The sequence below is a fragment of the Falco rusticolus genome, chromosome 2 (genome assembly GCF_015220075.1).
Source record: "Falco rusticolus isolate bFalRus1 chromosome 2, bFalRus1.pri, whole genome shotgun sequence".
Taxonomy (NCBI): Eukaryota; Metazoa; Chordata; class Aves; order Falconiformes; family Falconidae; genus Falco; species Falco rusticolus.
Window position 1 is genome coordinate 65,331,727 of NC_051188.1, and position 20,806 is coordinate 65,352,532.

Below are 20,806 nucleotides of genomic sequence, written 5' to 3' on the forward strand. Positions count from 1 at the left end.
TGAAGAGTTTATCTTTTTTTCTGATAGGCTTAGAGTTGAAATGCAGCATGCAGTAGACCCTTGAACTACCAGTCCAGGTTTCAGGATCTACTAATGTCTACTAAACTCATATTTTGAGTACTAAAGAAAAATGATACACTTCATTCTTCCGAGCAGACTCTTTCCTGGGAGTGACTAGTTTGGTATATACTGAAGAACTTATGATGTGAATCTTTTTTTCCAGGCAAAAAAAAATTATTTCTTTTTAAAAAACAACTAAGTAGTCTCTCATTCCAAACCCCACTGAAGATCCGCAGAGAAATACCACACTTTATTCTCCTACTCTGTTAACATGACAGGTACAAGCCTCCACCACCTATTCTATCAACTTTTCTAAATAGCTAGAAATTAAATAACCAAAGTAGTTAGACACCAGTTTTACAGCGACAGCAAAATTAATCCAAAAGACAACTTAAGTTATACATGTGTTTATTCATCCTCCCCCAAAACAAACAAAAAACACACATACACAAAAACCACCCAACCAAAACCCAAACCACACACGCTAAGTTGTGCCAGATGGCTAGCACATTTAGAAACAAAGATGGTCCTAAACTCATCTCTGGATAAACTCAGCCATATCATTGACATTGTAACCCAAGCTATGGTCCCTGTAATGTTTAATTGCAGTAATTTGTAGCCAATGTGCCTCAACACTGCAGAGTTTGTGGTCAGTAAAGTATACACGCACACTGAAATACTGTTCTCCACAACATACAGCAAATATATAATACAGGTAATGATGATGTTATGTGTATTTTACTATTACATGCTATATATATTGCAACAATTATGTAATTTTAATACATTATATGTATTTTATATTGTATACGTGTATGTTATATAGAGATATATGAAAACCCTACACAACTTTCAAGCAAGCTTTAAATCTGAAACTCTGTTCAGCTGACATTTTAAAAACTTTCATTTCATTTCTGACTGTAATTATTCTGTTGTTTTTTGATACAGCTTTATCCGAGTTTATCTGAAGGTTTTTTCTTCTACAAGCACAATCCAATATCATATGATGCTAATCTTTTAACTAGATCACAAATCCATCTGAAGTGTCTGGAATACTGAAATTGTTTGGAGTATTAAAAACCCAAGCAGTGAAGAGAACAATTACAGAAAAAGATGTTTCCTTCCACGCCATTTTGTCTTTCTGACTTCCATTATAAGAGTAGAAGACGACTGAATTTTGCAACTTGACCGTCACATCATTCAACATATTTGTGATCTCAAGCAAGACAGTAAAGTCTCAGACGTGCTTATGTTCTCTCTAGCTGTGACTGTATGAATCAACTTCCTCTATTTATGGAAAGTGGGTATTAAATTAACTCTTGCCTTGGCATTTATCATCTACAGGCTTCATTCTCAAATTCATAGGATATCCCCTGTCCAGCACAGTCTGCCATTCCAACTAAGTTGTGTAACTCCTGCTGGCACAGCTATCCAAAGTTGCCGCATGTCCACACTGCAGAGGGGGAAAAAAAAAAACAAAAAGAAACCCAAAAAACCCCACTCCACACAAGCCCAGAAACTGTAATTTTCTTGCAAAATATAAAACTCAAGTAAGTAGTGTTGAGCCTGGCATTCCCCATTATCAGACCCACACCCAACATGTTTAAATGGTACTTCTTCCATTAGTTTGCTGCCTTTTGTAAAGGCAAAGTAGATGTAAACACATATAGCCAAAATTTCTTGTGTATATTAGAAGCTGTACTTTTAATTGTAAGCACAGACTCTGCCTTGTTTTCCTCAGGAATCACTGGCAATAAATGCCATCAACCAAGCTTACATTCAAAAGGAAAGAGATGGGGCACACATCCAGTTAGTAACTGCAAAATAACCACCTAAAATAAATCTGCTAAGGTATTCAATTACATCTCTGAGCTTTAACCAGTTACAGTGTACCTGCAGGAACAAGGACATGCTTTTAACAACAAACCTCCTTCCTCATCCCTTCACTTCCCTGACAGGTCTCCGTTAAAAATGCTTTATGACAATCACCCATATCATGTGGATTATCTAAAACAAAATTCTCTCACTTGTTATCATTAAGAGGTGCAAATTACCAACAGCTCACACCCAGCGGAAGACATCTACTGAATAGATAGTACAGCTATGTGGTCTTCCCAGCAGGGAGGAAAAAGCCACTTAACCAGATAAGCATGTCCTTTCAACTTCCCTCCACTTCCATGTCCTTGCTGTACTCTTCAGCTCAAAAAGAGCACCTAATCTAACCTAGATAGTGCCAGAATCAACACTGCATTTAAGTAAAAGAGCTCACACAAAACCTCAGTACTAACAGTAAAGCCACGCTATAAAGGAACATTCAGTAACTTACTGTACCCTTCTCAGGAGCACTCACTGCTTCTCGGTTTAGGGAGATCCCCTACCACTTTCTTTACCTGACAGTTGTGAAAACCTTCCCTCCTCCCCACCCCACAACTGATGTCTCCTTACATCTTTGCTTAAATCCCTGTCATCTCCCTGCTCTAACACAAGCAAGATACCCTTAAACATACCAGGAATGCTTGCTGTCCTGCAGCGAGGACTCACACAGTGCAGACTTTATGTGCCTCATAAGTGAAAAAAAAAAAAAAAACACTCAGCAATTTGATTATGCAGAACAAGCTTCAGATACACTCAATAGTATTCTCTAGTACTTCCTAAAAGTGAATCTTCCATGATATGCAATCAAACTACAATTCAAAATATTTTGCATGAGTTATCATTCACCTTTCTGAAAAGAAGATTAACACCGATAACCTCTTCTAGCTCTTTTAACCAGAGAATTAAAGAGGAGGATTGAAGCACCACATGTCTATCTATAAAACACTGGTCATTATTCTCCCTTTTGTGGAAGCAGCAACTCCTGCTGTTATGAAATACACCATCTTTCAAACCAATGCAAACAGAACTCCTTCGTCTTGAGTCCAGGTCTGCAGGGAGAACCACTGGTTGAGCTCAGAAAGTAATTCTTACACAACCTTTCTGTCTGCTGCAAAAACTCCTTCAATATTCAATACAGCTCCCACAGAAATGGCACAGAAAAGTCTCAAAGTCCTTCTTGGAAAGCGGGGGGGGGGGGGGGGGGGAGGGGCGGGAGAAAAGAGACAGGAAATAAAATAACATTATACTAATAGTTCTCTGCTGCTAATCAACAGAATAGTGCTGACATGATATAAGGGCAGGCTTGCCACAGACTGGAGAGAAGTAAGAACGTGCACCAGAAACTTAACAAAAATCGGACATGGTTTCCAAACCACAGAAAAAGGGAAGAAGAATAAATCACTAAAAAATGTCATAGAATGAAAGTGAGATATTGGCCAAAATACATGGATGAATAAAGGGACAAAACACAGCTGCAAAAGGTTAAAGAGGCTTCAAGAGAATTTACTTCCTTTCCATCCCAGCAGTCCAACTAGCAATCAGCTACATACTGTAGCAAGAGCTACCTAATACCTAGTGCCTCCCACACACTCCTTATCCACGAAGAGCTGTGGAAATATGTGCCTTCCAATGTAAGTCACAGTGACTTCAAGAATCACGAGGGGTTGGCTCCCCTAGAATACAAGATGCATTTTATTGCCGCAGTTAGTGTTACAAAACATGCAGCACTATTTTCTGTTATTGCATCTGCACTTCCTCTTTTCACCCTTTAGGATTCCCACCATGGCTACCCCAAGATCAGGAACTGTGTAAGATTTTATGAGATAAAGGCTAGCTCAGATAAGATCTTACCAAAACATCAGTGGTGCCAGGGAGAGCCCTGAGCACAACCTCTCGCCTGTGCCCCAGGGGTCTGAAGGCCTCAAGGCCAGCTGTGAGAAGGTGCAGCTGTGTAAGCTCAGATCGGGCTGCTGGGATGAGAGCTGTGCTACAAAAGCACTGGAGGAAAACTCACTGGGCTCCTTTCTCCAATTCGGAGCTGCATCCCAGCTCAGCCACCTGCCCTTAGACCTTGCCAGAGCTACGTAGCAGGTTTGCCTTTACCTATCCTGACCCTGAACTGGTGACTTAATTTCCTGGTGTTACCTTGGACATACCCATCACTACAGACTTGTCTGGTGGTCACCAGGATCTTGGTTGACCCTGGTTAACATCATGGACCTGCTCTACTCTTGTTGGCTACCATAGGCCTCCCTGCTTTGTTGGTGAGATCATCACCCTGCCTGCTTTTTTGTCACACTCAGCTTCCAGCTTGCCTTTCTTTACCAAGTAATCCACTTTGTTCTTCACAACAAGTGGGACAGGATGGCCTCATGGCTTAACAGAGCCACAGTAAATTCATCTTTTGCTCAGGCAGTTCTACTCCAAGTATTAGTAAAACACCTCCCTACACCAGCAGGGCACTAGGAGTTCTGTTACAAAAGTCACAAGGACCACTGGAGTATTTAAGTAATCACTGCTATCCAGAACAGAGCAACACTTGCCAAGGCTAAGCAAAACATTGTATTTGAAACATAAGTGACTAGCAGCTCTTCAGAAAGGCAAGCAGCTAGAATACAAAATGGGATTTATTATTAAGGCTATAGCAGACTTCTCTACATTGTTTGGACTCCAAGCAACTAGAACAGAAGTTATTGCACAAAACAATGCTCCACACCAGGACTGGAACCTTTACATGGCATTGCATTGATAGAAATTCCATTACTGCCAGCTTACACAAAGGCAAAACCTGGTGTTAAATGCTGCAGAACAGGAAGAGCCTGAACAAGCTCTGCTGGGGAGGGGCAGGGGGAAGAGGGGTACACAGGGGAGAAGAAAAGGGAAAGCAACAATTTAGTACCAGTTTCTTAATAATAGCTTCCTCCTTAGTCTCTATTCTCCATATCTAAATAGTCACTAAAACTGTTTTCTGCTGAACTCTTTCTACTCCCCTTAGTGTTGCAGCTAAAACAGCTTACATCAACTCAGGAGAAGTCTGCTTGTCTTGCAGATGTCCAAATATTAAAATCAAGCATTAGGCAGACCTTGGCTTTAGAATAGGAACTTAAACATTTAAAATAAAGTCCCTAAAAATCCCAGAAAATAGGTCTTCTCTGGTCCTGTAAGAGCTGTTTGCTCTGGTATTGCATTTCGTTTCCCCAGTGCAGGATATGCCAGCCAGAACTTTCACTGCAAGAGCCCTACCATGTCCAGGAGGACACAGAAGGCATTTGACTCAAAGTGCAGATTGACAAGAACAGGATCTTGAAAGGAAGGAAGCAAGACTTGGCTACACAAAGAAACAGAATCCTACTTGTTCTCCTCTGTCCCTTCACCTAGCAGGGCTCTTTCACCACCCTGGGCACTGCTTAACCAAAGTTAATTCCATCTCTACATACAGCTGGGAGAGCTGTCTGCGAGGCACCTGCTCCGCATGTCTCAGCAGGGGGAAAGCACATTGTGAATGAAGTAAGAATGAAGAAAGAAGTCTGCCATAGTGGAATAACAGTGCCCAATGTGCTATTCAGATCTGAGATCCTTGCCATTTCTACAAAATTGCCTTCCAGAAAAATCCAGGATTAGACTCGAATTGGCATCATGGTAGATATCCTTTTCCCACTCCTTCCCCCACTTAAGTCAGCTCTGCCTCAGAAAAGGCTGGAAGATAACTCTAAGAATTCCATCATATGATAAGGATTGCAGTGAAAGAGCTCATCAACAGTGCTAGAGCAGGTTTTGAACTGAACGTATGTGCAAGAAGCCATGGATTCCACTACAGGGACAAAACACAGAACAACTGTTCATTACACAAGTACCGCCCATCCCATGGATTGAAAGCAGCACGGTGTTTTCCTTCTATAAGTATATATTCCTGTAGTGTCACAAATTTTATAAATCTTGTGTCCACAAAGGGATTAGATCAAGGTTACAATGGACAATCCTCATGATGGTAACCTTCAATTTCAACTGTTTGACTCTGGAAGCTCACCAGTGCTTAGCAGATGCAGGGGTAGACAGTGCAAGCTTTCTAGATACTCATTCCAGCTGCTAGGAAAGTGAGCAAAGACTTACGTCTGATACCATCACATCACAGTGAGACAGTACCCAGGCTGTCCTACAGGCAGAACAGCAGCTATGCGTTTCAGTGACTTTCCTAAATCACAGAATGGTTTGGGTTGGAAGCAACCTTCAAAATCACCTAGTTCCTACCCCCCTGCCATGGGCAGGGACACCTTCCACTAGACCAGGTTGCTCAAAGCCCCATCCAGCCTGGCCTTAACACTGCCAGGGATGGGGCATCCACAGCTTCTCTGGGCAGCCTGTTCTAGTGTCTCACCAACCTCACAGTAAAGAATTTCAACATCTAATCTAAACCTACCCTCTTTCAGTTTAAAGCCATTACTCCCTGTCCTAACATTACATCAGACTGTCTTTCAAATAATTAGTATAAAACCTCATTTATCATTACCCTTAATTAGACAATTAATGAACTGGAAAAATTACACCTGAGACTATAAAATGAATTAAGTGGGCCAGGTCAAACTTACTGTCTAGAGTCTTGAAGGTTTGGAGCTGAACCATCCAATCCGGATTATTACAAGAGTACTAATCAACAGCAACATGATTACATTGTCTATGGCTAAGCCGTAACTGCTGATAGAATCCTGGAGACTGGGCATAACTAAAGACCTTCTATAGGCACCACTAATATCACAGAAGACAGCAGCATCCTCTTGAGTTACTTTTAATTTACAAAAGCCTCAACCTCCTTCCCTTTCTCCCCCAAAAGCTCTCAACTGCAGCCTTACAACAGGTTTCACAGTACTCCCCATCAACAGCCAACTATGTGCGCCATTCCTCAAAGAAACTTAATCATACTCTTGATAATAAGCTATTTTGGTACAACAATTTTACTTTAATGCTTTTTAAAAAAACACAACACAAACCCTGATTATAAAGCAAATCCATTGGCTCAAAATGATGTTTTGAAGCTTTATATTGTCATCACCTTCATCCTGTGCTAGCCTGTTTTAGTGTAAATCTCATGTTTTCCAAAGAAAGAACTGCAAAGGGAAAAATAACTAGCATGCACTAGTTATGCTACAGCTCATCCTTCCCACACCCTGCTCCCCCTGCAGCTACGGAGGCTCAGCACTCCAGCACAGCTGGTTTTGAGTGTACCATAGGGGACAGAGAAGCAACAAACACCTTGTCAGGGGCTACTAGCCAACACAAACAAACTGGTTCTCCTCTTAAAGGATGTCTGCAAAAGGTGAGCTGCACAGATCCCACACGTGATTTTCTAAATGTGTTCACTGTAAGACACTCTTTTCCCTGCCATGCCCAGCCTTAGTGACTACACAAATTCTTAAGTTTGGGGGAAAATTATTCAGACTCTAAGACACCAAAAAAAAATAAAAATTGCTGCGTGCATCCATGTTGAAAACAGGGACAAAAAAAAAATATCAAATAAATGCACAACACCTGCACTAGGATCAAAATGCTCCACTGTGCTTTGCTTCTGTCCAAGCCCAACCTGCCCAAGACAAGCATCGCCAATTCTCTCCCCTACAGCCCAATACCATAGAAGATATGTATACTGCAAAATACATTAGCACATTTGTCACGACATTAAAGACCAAATGCTTTACCTAGGATACCACAAAAGCACCAATATATAACCACCACTGCCTCCTCCAAAAGCACAACAGGGACAAATTCCCACCTGTAAAGCATAGCTACAAGGTCCTGCCTTGCAACTGACTCCATACTCTGAAGGGAATGCATGGAAGCTCCTGTCCCCACCTCACATGCTGAGTTCTGGAGAGCAACAAGGGATCAGACCTAGCCCAGTACCCAGCATTTTGTCCAGGCAAGTCACTTCACAAGTAGTGGGGGTTTTTTGGATCACATTCTGAAGTACCTAGTTAACCCCACAAAGGACACGAGGAGTTCTGGTATACCTGCAGCCTGGCACTTTCCGTTCCAGAGATCCAATCTGCACTACAAAGTAAGGGCCATATTCAAGAGCATGAAGTACAAGTTACCTGCAGGACTAGATTACCAATTCCCACCACCAGAAGCAAGGCATCAGCACATCAAAGATTTGCAGGTGTTATCAGGAAACTCTAATAATGACAAAATTTCCCTCTAGACTATTACAGAGATTGGTTACTTTTACTGCTGGAGCTGACTTTAAGAGTCATTCGGTTAATATTTTTTTACTTTCAAACCCACAACTTTCTGGAACATTGTCACAGAAGCAGGTGTCAAAACACACTAATTATCAGCCTGTTAGAGCCTCACTTTTACGGAAGTTATTTTGTTGTATTGCAACACCCCAAATTCCCCCAGGCACTTTTTACTCCCTGTCAAAAACTTCTGCCTCATTACTCAAAAACAGACAGTCCAGAGTATTGGTCTGAATAAAAATTAGCTTTCTTTTTTTTCCCCTCTATCTCAGGCGATTTTGCTTAGTAGGCCTAAAAAATAAAAAGCCACAGGGAAGTAAGGAGGAAATAAGTATACCACTTACACTATCTTGAAATCTAGTTCCTTCCAACCCTAACATGCAACACCAATTTCCTGAAGTCCACTGCAGACACCACCCCAGAGAGTACACAGGCTGCCTCTACGCTTCAATATGGCAGGGAAGAGGCATAAACAGTTCCCCCAGCTTTAGTCAGGGGTGGATTTACGACCACTGACCACAACCCTCTTTCTTCTCTGAAGCCCTAATAGCCGAAGCCTATTCTGCAACAACCACCTGGACCTCATGTCTTGAAGTATCACACACTGCCAGTGTGAACACTGATCAAGCAGAATCACACAAGAGCTGCTGGCTGGCAGCATGCAGCAAAATTAACTACATGGAACAACCTACAAACACAGGGTAAGACTAATATTTACAGAAGTAAGAGTGGTGTTGGTCAACTCTTACCTTACATGTGGGGCAAGAGATGCTAACAGTGCACAAATGTGCTTCTTCAGGTATCTTAAAAACTTGACATTTGAATATTATGCAACATCAGTCAAGGTCCCAGACATCAAATATCTACACTACAAAATGCAACTTCAAATTTCCAAAGAGAACAGACGAGAGAACATTTGCAGAAATAGCTGACGGGTTCCTTCTGCTTACCTACTGGGGAATACTTTACACAAAAGTCAGAACTTAACCATTACGTTCGCAGAGGCAAAATGTAACTCCTGATCTCAGGAAGTGAACTAGGCTCATGTCCCAGTGCTGCAGGGAAACATGGTCTGAAGGAGGTGCCTAGGACCAGACTGAGTCTAGGCTAGTGAGAATTTGCATAGATCAAGTACCTTACTGACAGAACTGACAGGAGCACAGCTCCTCTCTGACTTGAGCAGAGCAGGTGCAGGTTTTCTAGGACCTTTACTGCCTCCTGAAACAGAGCACAATACAGCCTCAAAGTAACAATTATCACCTATAGAGCAAAATACATTAAATAAAAAAGGTTTTACCCAAATCTCAGCCACACTGAGCAGCACTGTTACCTTTATGTAACTGCACAGGATGCCAGAACCTTAAAACAAAAAAACAAACAAACAAAACAGCAACAAAAAAAGTGCTAACTTATACTGCACCCCACCCATGTGATCTGCTGACAGACAGATTTCAGGTAACTGCTGGAGTTTCACAGTTCTGCCACTATTTTTGTATACCTTGTGGGAAACAAGTAGCACTTCCCCTAGTTTCATTATAATACACGGAATAAATATAATGTGCAACTATCCATATGTACAACCCTTTTAATGTAATTAATTATACAGCTTCTGTTAGGGACATCTGAAAAAGTCAGAAGAAGATAAGCAACTGGAATGAGCAGATCTGAAAATCTGTAGGTATGTAGGGGAGTGACAGGTCTCAGTGCTAGCATTTCTTGCTTCTCTCTACTAAATTGCATTAAAAGAGACAGCTAAAAATAAGATAAACTTCTCCAATATTAAGTTCTCCATGAGAGCAAATGCTGCCATTTCAAGAGATATTCCGCAATTCAAAAAAATGGAAGGGGAAACAGCTTGTGCATTTATAAAGGGAAGATGTAATGTTTATAATGCAAGCCTCACCTTAACAGCAGGTGTTTTGTGAAGAAGCCTTTGAACACGTATCATACCGCTACAGATCTTTCATGACTACAGACAACATGTAGAGAGCAAAGCTGCTGTTTCAGAGATCATACTCAGAGCTGGCAAATGACAACAACAGAAGACCCAACCACTGGACTATGCAGAACTTTTCTTTGTTCTGCAAAACTTGGGCCAGCCACTCATACACGCAAGTATTCATAAAAGTACAATTTATTCAGATTCGTTCTTAGAACAAAACACCTTCTTGCAAAAAATAAGAGTAATTCATTAGACCCCTGCATCCCCTCTCTTTTTTAGTGACTATTAGGAGTCTGCAACAATGCAATCCCTACTAGTAAATCTAACTCACACATTTGCTGGTTTGGAGGGGATAGATTGTTTTTAGACACACACAACTGTCACATTGTGTCATACTATCAGAGCTCAAATTTCCAAGGTTGTGTTCACGTGTTCTGTAGCAGTGACCAGCTTTTCAAACCAGAATCTAAAAGCAACTGTAGGATGTCATACCCAGCGTCTCCTGCAAGAGTGAATTAATTTTCCATTACAAACTGGTGATTGTTCTTGGGCAGAGGGAGGAAGGAGAGAAAGACTAAGAAAGGGAGCTTTTATACTATCTACCAGATTTTTCTTCTCTTTCTACCACCCTCCTTCCTACAATTCTACAAGCTGAATGACTGCCAGAAAAATCAACGGAACTATTTTTCATTGAAATACCAAAACAAAATGTCTGAGAAGTTTCGTGATACAGTTCAATTACACCGTTAAACACAAGGAACATATAACCACCTTTAAAAACTCTAATTAGATGCTTTAAAACACACATCTTAGAGGATACCAACAGAAACAGCTTTCAGAACGCCACGCTGTAGTAGTGAATGGAACAGGAAATGAGGAACAAAGAAAGGAATTTCATAGATTCCAGATGTACTCTAACACCAGCTGGGAAATACAAGCAAGAATCAACTAAAGCCTTGTAAAAGGCTACCACTAACTGTTTTCTTCTAGAGTTCTTGAACAAAACTAAGTAGCTGTAAACAATTTTTAAATAGAAATATTTTTAGAAGAAATTGGAAACAGAAGTAAAAATAAACTTCTTCCCCTCTCTCCTATTTTTAAGGGGTTTAAAACCCAGCCATCAGTGCATCTGTTCTTTGGAGCTGCTTTTTTAAATACAAGAACCCTGTATAAGCAGCCATAACAGAAGCACAACTGTAAATAAAGTATTTCAAGTCGTCAGTATTTCTATACTTGGAATATTAAAGCTGAATGAAACTTGAAAGCAAGCAAAAATAAAAACCAGTAAAGTCAATTTATACAACACATACTCTGTGTAACTGGAATTGAATGGGAATTTAAAACTTGTAAATTGCTAAAAAACAAGTTATCAGTCACTAAAAAACTTTGTTCCTACAGCTATAAAAGATATTAACCACTTTAGGTTAAAAGCCCTGGAAACACGACTCATTCACAAGTTCAAATACCTTTCCACTCCCTGTGTAACCCGATGTTTCCAACATTTTATGTACTCTTTCTGAAACATAAACTCAGATCTTTCAACACAAACTTCTTTTAAATGGATTTTGAAATCTCCGAGTAAGAAGTGGAGTGACAAATGGGCAAGTATGTTTCCTTCTAAGGTCACCGTAAAAAATTAAAAGAAAGCTTAAGCATGCAACTTACAGATCACAGACCTGCATAAATACAGAATTCCCCCTCCTTCTATCATTGCAGAAACAGGTGTTCTTCCCAGCTTCAGGGCTTTTCATGAATTTGTTGCACAGGGCAGAATTAAGACACTTAATTTCATGTTCATCCACCTACTACCAGCTTATAAAAGTAAAGTACATTAATATTTATACAAATTAAACATTGCATCAAATGCTACCTGTTAAGCCTACCAGAGTAATTTATAAATAAGTGAAACACTCTCCCTCTTACCATCACATTATAGTAATCCATTTTAGTTAATGGCAATGCAGTCACACAGCTACACATCCCAGCAGGTAGGGAACAGTAAGATTCAGCTGTCACATTAATGAATGGATCTTCATTTTGCCTCAGTGCTCCCTGAGAAGTAAAAACAAGCAAACGCAGGAGTCTCTAGTCAGGTAGGAAAAGGATAAGACTACCGAGGTCTGGAAGGAAAACTGAAGAGCAGACCTCTTGATCTCAGAAGTTAGGCAAGTCAGACCAGACTGTAAGTCTTCAATATTTGTGTTCCTTCCTCAACAGACCTCAAAAATACAGATACACTGTATTTTTTTCCCCCTTCAGACAGGAAAGGGGGAAGAAAATCTCAAAGCCCTCAAACTTTTCACTGAACATTTAAAGGTGGTTTACACTTGACAACGCTCCATGAAAAATTTCAAGAAATGAAAAAGAGGGGAAAAAAATCCAATTCTTCATCATTTTGAAGCTTCACATCTCTTTTTGCAAAACTTTCACCCAGAAGGTCTTCTATAGGAGGAAAACAACATGTGAAGTTTCAGGGAAGTTGTTTTCCCTTGGTAGAGGTTAGGATGGGAGAGGAAGGAAGTTAAGATTTGTTTTTATTCCAAAACAAAGCTTTTAGCTGGATCCTAGATTCAGTCACCAGTCCACTATGCTGAAGAAATCAAACAGACACTGCCAAAGTACAGATACTTCATAAGGTTTAAAAAATGTCGCTAAAATCAGAAGGTTGAAAAAGTGATTCAGAATGGGCAAGTCTATGATCATCTTTTCAGTTTAATAAAATATAACCTGTTACTAACTCCAAGCGTATCTCAAGCTTCTCCTTGATTTAACAACAAAACAGGTAAAACTCTGGTACTAGAAGGTTTTAAAACAGAAAGTTAAGACATACTAGTGCATGTTTTAATCATTAATATACGTCTTAGGTGACTTGCTCCCCAGATGCATTAATAGTCCACTGGTACACACAAACATTCATTTAGAATATGTTCATGTAGAACATACATGACTGAACATTTGGTGGTCTGAAATCACTATGAGTAACAGAACAGTCTCATATTTACATCTCTCAGAGAAAGACTGCAATCCTCCATCTTTATTCTAGGCTTCTTGCTCTCATAAGGGGAAACTAAGATTTTTTTCTCCCAACCCACCAGTTTGCAGAGTGAGTTACCACAACATAAGAGGTATTAACCATTCCTTAACAACTCCAAGTGTATATGCCTCATCCTTTCCCCCACTCCCTCCAAGAGAAAAATTGCTACACAGACTACTCAAAGTCTTAATTCAGCTCTCACCGAAGTGTAACTACTGGCTTCGACAGAATTATTCACAATTTACAATCCTGTAATGCAGATCAGGCCATCCTTCATCAGAGACTGAGAAAGGAGAGAAGGAATACCTGAAGGTCCATTTGCAGTCTAGTGTTTATCTGCTCTAAGAATTTTAATTTGATGTATACAATCAAAGGTATTTTAGCAAGTTTTTTTAAATTGTATTTTCTAATCTTGCTGTAGGCAACACCCTTTAGTGTTTACATGAGAAGGTCTTCCTTAAAAGGGAGCATCAGTGCAATAAATGGCTTCTTACGATAACAGCGTTTGACAGCATATCTGCATAAGCAGAAATCTTGCCATGATGCAAAGAAAGGGGAGGGAGGGTTCTGTTTAAGCATAAACATGACCATCAACATTAGGTGCCCCAGCTTTGGAAGACAAGCGTGTGATGGAGAAGCAGGGCAGCACCTGCTCAATTACCAACAAAACCATCAAAACTTTCATAAGCAGCTAAGGCTCCTGAACTGAATGTGAGATGCAAGTAGCTCTCAGGTGGAAGCTCAGAGATATAGATCCATCAGTTTGTCAAGATTACCCTCTTGGTGGTCTCACTGGAGTTTTAACATTTGTTCTTCAGAGCAGCTGACCAAGCCAGTACATATGGGAGGCTAACAAATACAGCATCATCAAGAAAACATGTGCTATGGGAGTGGACTGAAGTGTAGGAAGTTTCACGCAGTCTCATGACGCTGCCAGTATACAGACATAAAAGCAGGGGATGCACCTGCTGTCCCCTCCATCTGATTTCCCACACACACAGTCAAGCTCCTGATACTTGTCCAGAGACAGCTCTGACCTTCACTTGAGTGCACAGATTCAGCTCACTGAAATGAAAGAAAACTAAACTCAACAACAACAAAAAAAAAAGTTGCACTCTTTAGGCCTGCTTTACAAATTGAAATGGATGTCTGGTTTGGTTTTTTTTTTAGCAGAGGAGCATCAGTCAACAGCAGGTATGCTTGGGCTGGGCAGCACAAGAGTGTTTCATAGCTAGGAACAAGATGAATAGGGAAGGGGAAAAGCAAGACCTGCCTGAATTTCAGCAGCAACAAGCTACTCACTTGAGTTAGCATATCATGATGCCGTGCCTTGAACTGCACCTACGAGAGCAGAATCAGAAAGCAATGTGTGAAACATGGAGAACAGCATTGGGCAGAACAGATATAAGAACACAGGAAGAGAAGCTAATACTGGTATCTACCTAACCCAGTAATTTCAGAAATAGACATTTGTTTTCAACTAACAATAATAAACAAACCTAAAAAATAAAAAAAAAAAATATCACACAAAAAAGTCAACCCATCTGAAGAGTAATTCAATGCAATGAAAAGTTTTCAAAAGCATTTTCTGGAAAACTGCAAAGCTAAGATATCCAGCACTTACATAACATCTTCATGTAACAGCATTTGGTACTTTGACCAGCAGATAATCACCTCAATGAGAAGACAAGAAAACACTATTAGTCCTCATGAGAGAGATTAGAGAACACTTTTTCCAAATGTACTAATTCCAAAAGAGAACAAAAACTCTAGAAAGTTTGCTTCTTAACATCAGAGGCTCTGAGCAGGTCTGTTTAATGGTTTCACTCCTGTGAATTTACCCCTACACACTCTAAACACCAAGACACATTGGCTTCTACTCTTACATATGAATCATTTTTTACTTAAGTTATGAATAATTTGATGTCAGGCTGGCAGCCCCAAACACAAGTATCTTCCATTTCGAGTTAGTTTCCTTCTCTGACCTGCAGAAAGTATGCTTTGGTCCCCATTTCTGCCCCAGCCACGGCTGTTCCTGACAGTCCATGAACAGTCACAGCACTCCTCCTCCAGAAACAGCAGCGGTCCCAGACCTTTTCCATTCAGCACCCTGAACACAAGTCAGTCAGAACACAACCACCACCACATTTAGCAGAGTTTGAAATATTGAACCAGCAGTGATAAATCTGCATAATCTATTCTGCATCCTCCAGAGTCTGTCAGCCTCAAGCCTTAAATAGCATTGCAGTCAATCAATAACAACACAGGCTGCCACTTTATTTTAGCTATGCAACATCAGCTTAAGCTGTACTTGTTAACTTTTTAATGTGCAGAAATGATCTTGAGAAGTCTTGAATATATTCATCAGGGTGACATGCAAATAACTTTTCTTCCCTTCTTTACTTGTTGGTTCACTAACTTTGAAACACTAGAAAAATCACTGTTATCTTTAAAAAAAATAAAATTTACATTTTCTAAATAAGAATTTTCTAAGAGAAACACACACACACCCCTATATATAGATAGGTACTCAGAAAAAATTCTCTCATTCTAAAAATACCTATTCAACAACCTTATGCCCCATTTAAATGGGGATAAATCCTTTTACAGTATTATGCAGTGAGCACATTTAGTTGTACTTACTTCTACAAGTAACCACTTAAGACATGGCACTAAATCCCAACAGATGACATTAAAAGGGACACCTTCTCAAGGCAAAGTGGATTTCCCTGATCAACCTTAGGATTGTTAGACTTAAGGGAGGCCCTAAGTTTGTCAGAGATAAGATAGTTCCTCTTTAACCTTACAGACATGCAAAGAGGCATCTCAAACATTTACTGCATATCAAGTTTAATGGTGGAAGGGTAGTAGATACCTTCTCTTGGCTACTGACCTGCTTAAACACTAGTATACTAGCACTTAAGCAAATACTCTGCCTGACTTCACCCAAAACTCTCAGTTTCCCGAAGAAAAATTCAGTTGCTTTCACAGTGTCTTAAACTACATAGCTCTGCATGAATTAGTAAAGAAGGCACAGCAAAATTAAGAGAGAGGAAGTACAGTCTACAGACCAACAATCCTCCTCTCGCCAGCTGGACTGTCACAACATAAGCGAGGTTTTTGAGTTCTCAGAAAACGGTGAATTTACCCTTTGAATGAGGTAAGCTGCGAGTAGAGCACCAACTCACACCAGGTAGTAGCCAACCTTCATCACAAATATTTCACAGCTTCATGCTTCTGATCACACTTAGTGCCAAGGAGAGACTGTGCTGCCAGAAGTCCCACATTTTAGATGTGATTTATGACCTCAACACCTGTGACCACAAAAGGTCCATCCCTGGCCTTTTCTAAAGAAGATAAAAGAGCTTTATAAGTTTATGAATGTCTTAAATTGTGACAGCCCTCACAGTGTACAAATGGACCATTATGATCTCTGAGGCCAACAGAATGATGGGCAAAGGGTCCTCCTCATTCTGTTACGGCCCCTGCTAGCCTCTTGATGTGCAATAGCCTCCTGTCCCAATTATTATGCCAAAACTATGGGACACTGTAACCTTTAAAACAAGCCCTGTTACCACTAGAAAAAATAGTTTTACAGCAGAGACTAATATTCCTAGATAGAAGAGTACTAGATTTCAGGGACATGAAAAGTTTGTTACCTCACAGTGACAATTCACAAATGAGCTGCTGCTTCAGATTTTTCAAGTATAATTTGTTTCACAAATTAAAATCTGGCAGAAAGGTCTCTGCTAACCAGTATACAGCCTTTCACAGCATAAACGTTGAATATGAGCTTTTAATTTTTTTTCAACTGAAAATTTAATAGTTGATGCCATTTAAAGAGAAAAAAGTAGCAATTATGTAGAGTATATTTATTAAATATTATTAACAGTACAACATAAGTCATGTTGTCAAGCAGAAGGACTCTCTTTGTAGTTTTTCCAGCCAATGAGCAGCCATACAGCCTTATGTTGTTTCCTTTCAGGTTTTGAAACACTGACTCATGGAAATATCAGCACTGCACACTTCCTCAAAGTGGCAATCTTATAGGAAGTGTTTGTTTAGTCTTACATGACACATTGTTTTGTTTATGTATAAGGGATTCCGGTAAAAATAATTTTCAATTAAGGACAAAAAAAAAAAAAAAAAGACAAGAGGACAACAGTTTCAGTTATGGGAAGCCAAAACAAATCAATTTCAAATAGATATCTGAACAGTGCATTCACTAGCACAGATACTACTTTTTCCTTTTGCTCTACATTACTTCCTTGCAACAGACGTGAGCAGAAGTAGCCAGGCATTGAGTTCTTTCAATTCAACAAACCACAAAAGAAACCAGAAACTGGACAAGAGGTAGGACACTGCCCACAACGACAGAGTTTGCATTGTTGCCCCATGACTTCAGTATCTCAATGAGACCCTGTTTGGAAGTGGCACATCATTGGCAGTGCAACCAAATGAGGGAAAGATAGGTTCCTAAGAAGCTCAAGGGTTCACATTTTTAATAGATGGAACAGATGGCTCAAGCCAAATCCAAACATGACTAGAAACAACACTACTCAGAATGGAGAAGCATTTAGGAGATCTGGGATATAATTACCCATGTAGCTAAATATGACTGATTCTATGTAACACATAAGTCTCAAAAGAACAAGTTATACCAGCAATAGAAAATGCATTCATTTACCTGCAGCTTCTTGGCAATACAGGACAAGACCCAGACATAGCAATACATTACATGAGGGCATTCAAACATCTCTAGGGTACAGATGTTTTGCATGGCCTGAAGCCTCCAAACTGCATCAGCCTCTCTACTAAGAAAAGCATGTCACCATGGGTACCCCACCACACCACGGTCTCACAGTGTGTTTGCACTGATCCTTCAAAGTATCAGTCCTACATTTCGTCAGATTTACACAGAAGCATACTTGTACATCAATGCCCTCATTCATGATTTGCCAGCAAAGATGCTATAGAGAAGGAAACATCTTACCAGGTCAAGCACAAAATATCTGAAAGTCAGAGATCAGTTGGAGCTTGTCCATGAAACAAGAACAAGAACTGACCACTTAAGAGAGCATGATAAATGAAAGCAAACTAAGAAGGGAAATAACTTATCCCTTTGTCTTCAAATAACTTATCCCTTAACCCATCAAAAGTTTCAAAGCCTCCTATCACTAGAGAAGAGTATCACCTACAAGACACTAGTGCATGAGAACTGGCAGAAAAATTTACTCTTGGGAATAGCTGGCAAAAGTAGTGTCCCTCCAACGTTCACCATCTCCTTTCAAATCCACTCACAGGCTTTTCTGCGGGGAATCTACAAGCCTCCATATGCAATGTCTTTGAGAATAGGATTGCTTTACACGAAGTCTGATGAACATGCCTCCAGCTACTTCCTCGTGAACAGAAGGGAACAGCTCGCTTCTGTGCGTACTTACCATCGCCCTCTGCTGTATTACAGCAGGAAACCCGGGCGCCGCGGCGCGCCAGAAAGCGCATTATTCTTGCGGTTCGTTAAGACCTTTGCTTAGAAGCAGAAGCGAAGCACCGGCGTAGCTGTGATGCACGCAATTTCCCCTACTTACTATCCACGCCAAAAGCCGGCAGGAACCCTGACTGCAATACTACACGTTAATCAAACGCTTAGCTCTGATGAGGCCTCTTGATAACTGAAGTCAGCAGTAGGATTAACTTTAGTCCATGATTTAATGAGATTAATCTCAAGTCTTTTGCTGCTGTTATCTCCGATCTCTTCTACCACTCGATGAAATTCCCACACTCTAGTGACATCAATCATTTCAGTATGCTAACATCACTGTTTTTTTCTCAAAACAAACAAAAAACCCCAAAAAAAACAAAACAAAAAGAAAAACCACCGAAGAGTCATCCCATATGTGAGATCTGTTCTTATTCCTTTCAACTAACAAGCACTAGATAGGCACAGCCTGTAACAGCATCACTTCCACAGTATCCAAATTTTCTCCCTTGCAAAAAGACTTTTTCCCCCCTCCCTCTCCTCTTTGAAAAGAGTCAGAAAACAAGTTTCTGACCATACTTCATAGTGTTAATTAATCTGTTTTCTGGATGCATAAAAGAACACGGAATCAATACGCAAATTGTAGTTTATGTCATAAAATTCTACTTCTTAAAATCTGCAATCACTAGATGACCTGCTAACGTTTAGTAAGAAAACGATCCTAGCAATGGTCTCTTTGAAATGCTAACGCCACCATCTAATAATGAGCCTTCCGATGCAAACTCAAGTTTCAGTTTTATCTAACACGGCAAGTGGTGGCTGCAGATTGGCTTTTACACGGACGGGTACGCCAAGTGGAGATTTTTCAAGAGCGTTAATAGGAAGCTGCAAGCCCAACTCCCTTAGTACCCCACCACTGCGAGTCCGGCGCTAAACTGTCTCGCTTCCCTGAAGCTCGCAGCCACCATGCCCCATCTCGGCGGGGACAAACCGCTCCCTCCGCACGCGGCTCTGACCGTCACGGAAACGAGGGATTTCCCTCCCTGCCAGCACACTCAGAACTCTACCAGGGAGAGTTTAATCTGCACGCCGACACGCGTCGCTTACTTTCTAGTAACGTGGTTTGGAACTCGATCAACAGCAAGAGGAGGCGCGGGTCTCCGAGCGCGAGCGGCAGGGAGCCGTGAAGCAGCGGCAGCCTCGGCCCGTCCCGCCCGCCGAGGAAGGGGACGATGCACCGGCGCTTTCCCACCGCCGTTTTGGCCGGCTCCGCACCGGCTTTGCCAGTGACACACAGAGCCGAGGCTCGGTGACCGCCTTCAAACTTTTAGCGCGTAGCTTAGCAACGAAAAGGGGGAAAGAAAAAAAAAAATCGCGAAACCCGCCTAATATCCAGCGCCGCCCGGGCTCGGCCGGCGCCGCTCGCCAGCCGGACGCGCACCCGGCTGCCGGCCTGTCACCGCGACACCCGGCCGCCTCACAGGAACCGGCCGGCCGCCCCTCACGGCGCCGCTCCCCACCGGCCCCGCACCGCCCGCAGCGCCCCGCCGGGCCGAGGGCACCGGCCGCCCAACCGCGACCCCAACCGCTCGCCCGGCGGGACGGAGCGCAGGGCAGCGCGACGGAGCGGCCGGCGCCGGGTGCCTCGCCACACCGGCGTCCCCCAGCACCCGGCGCGGCCCGCTGCAGCGGCGGCTCCCCGCCCGCTGCCAGCCGCCCCCACCCCGCGCCCTCACCGATTTTAATCCTGACGCTCTGGAAGACCCGCAGCCCCTCTTCCTCCACCGCCATGGTGGTGGTGCCGCCGCCGCGCCTGGCGCTCAGCACTGCTCAAGCCCCGCCGCCGCGGAGACGCACGGGCCGGGCCGGAGGAGGCAGGCGAGCTGCTCCGCCGCGACGGGAAGGAGGGCGAAAGGACGGCTCGGAACGCGCCGCGACCGGGCTGCCGCCAGCGAGCGAGCGAGCCCCCGAGCGGAGCGGAGCGCAGCGCCCGCCTCTCCCCCTCGCGCTGGCAGCTCCCGCCCCCGCCCCGCCGCCGCCCCCTCATTGGCCAGCGGCTCGGCCGGGCCCGGCGCTCATTGGGCCGCCGCCTGCCAGGGGTGGGAGGGGGAGAGGGATGCCGACCCGGGCGGGGGGGCTGCGGTGCTCCGCCACAGCTGGAGCGCGGCGCGGGCCGGGGGCCGCCC

At 42.3% G+C, this 20,806-nt stretch overlaps 1 protein-coding gene across 4 annotated transcripts in view; it reads right to left on the bottom strand.

The window, feature by feature from the left end:
* The window catches only part of RASA3 (RAS p21 protein activator 3), a 134,717-nt gene extending 114,112 nt beyond the window's left edge, over positions 1-20,605 (bottom strand). For all 4 annotated transcript variants that reach the window (XR_005102601.1, XR_005102602.1, XM_037377159.1 and 1 more), the window contains exon 1: positions 20,357-20,605. Coding sequence is in view for 2 of the 4 variants with exons in the window: in XM_037377159.1 (XP_037233056.1) it covers positions 20,357-20,411 (55 nt within the window). In the remaining 2 variants the exon portion in view is untranslated. The remainder of the gene's footprint in view (positions 1-20,356) is intronic.
* Between the last annotated feature and the right edge of the window lie 201 nt (positions 20,606-20,806).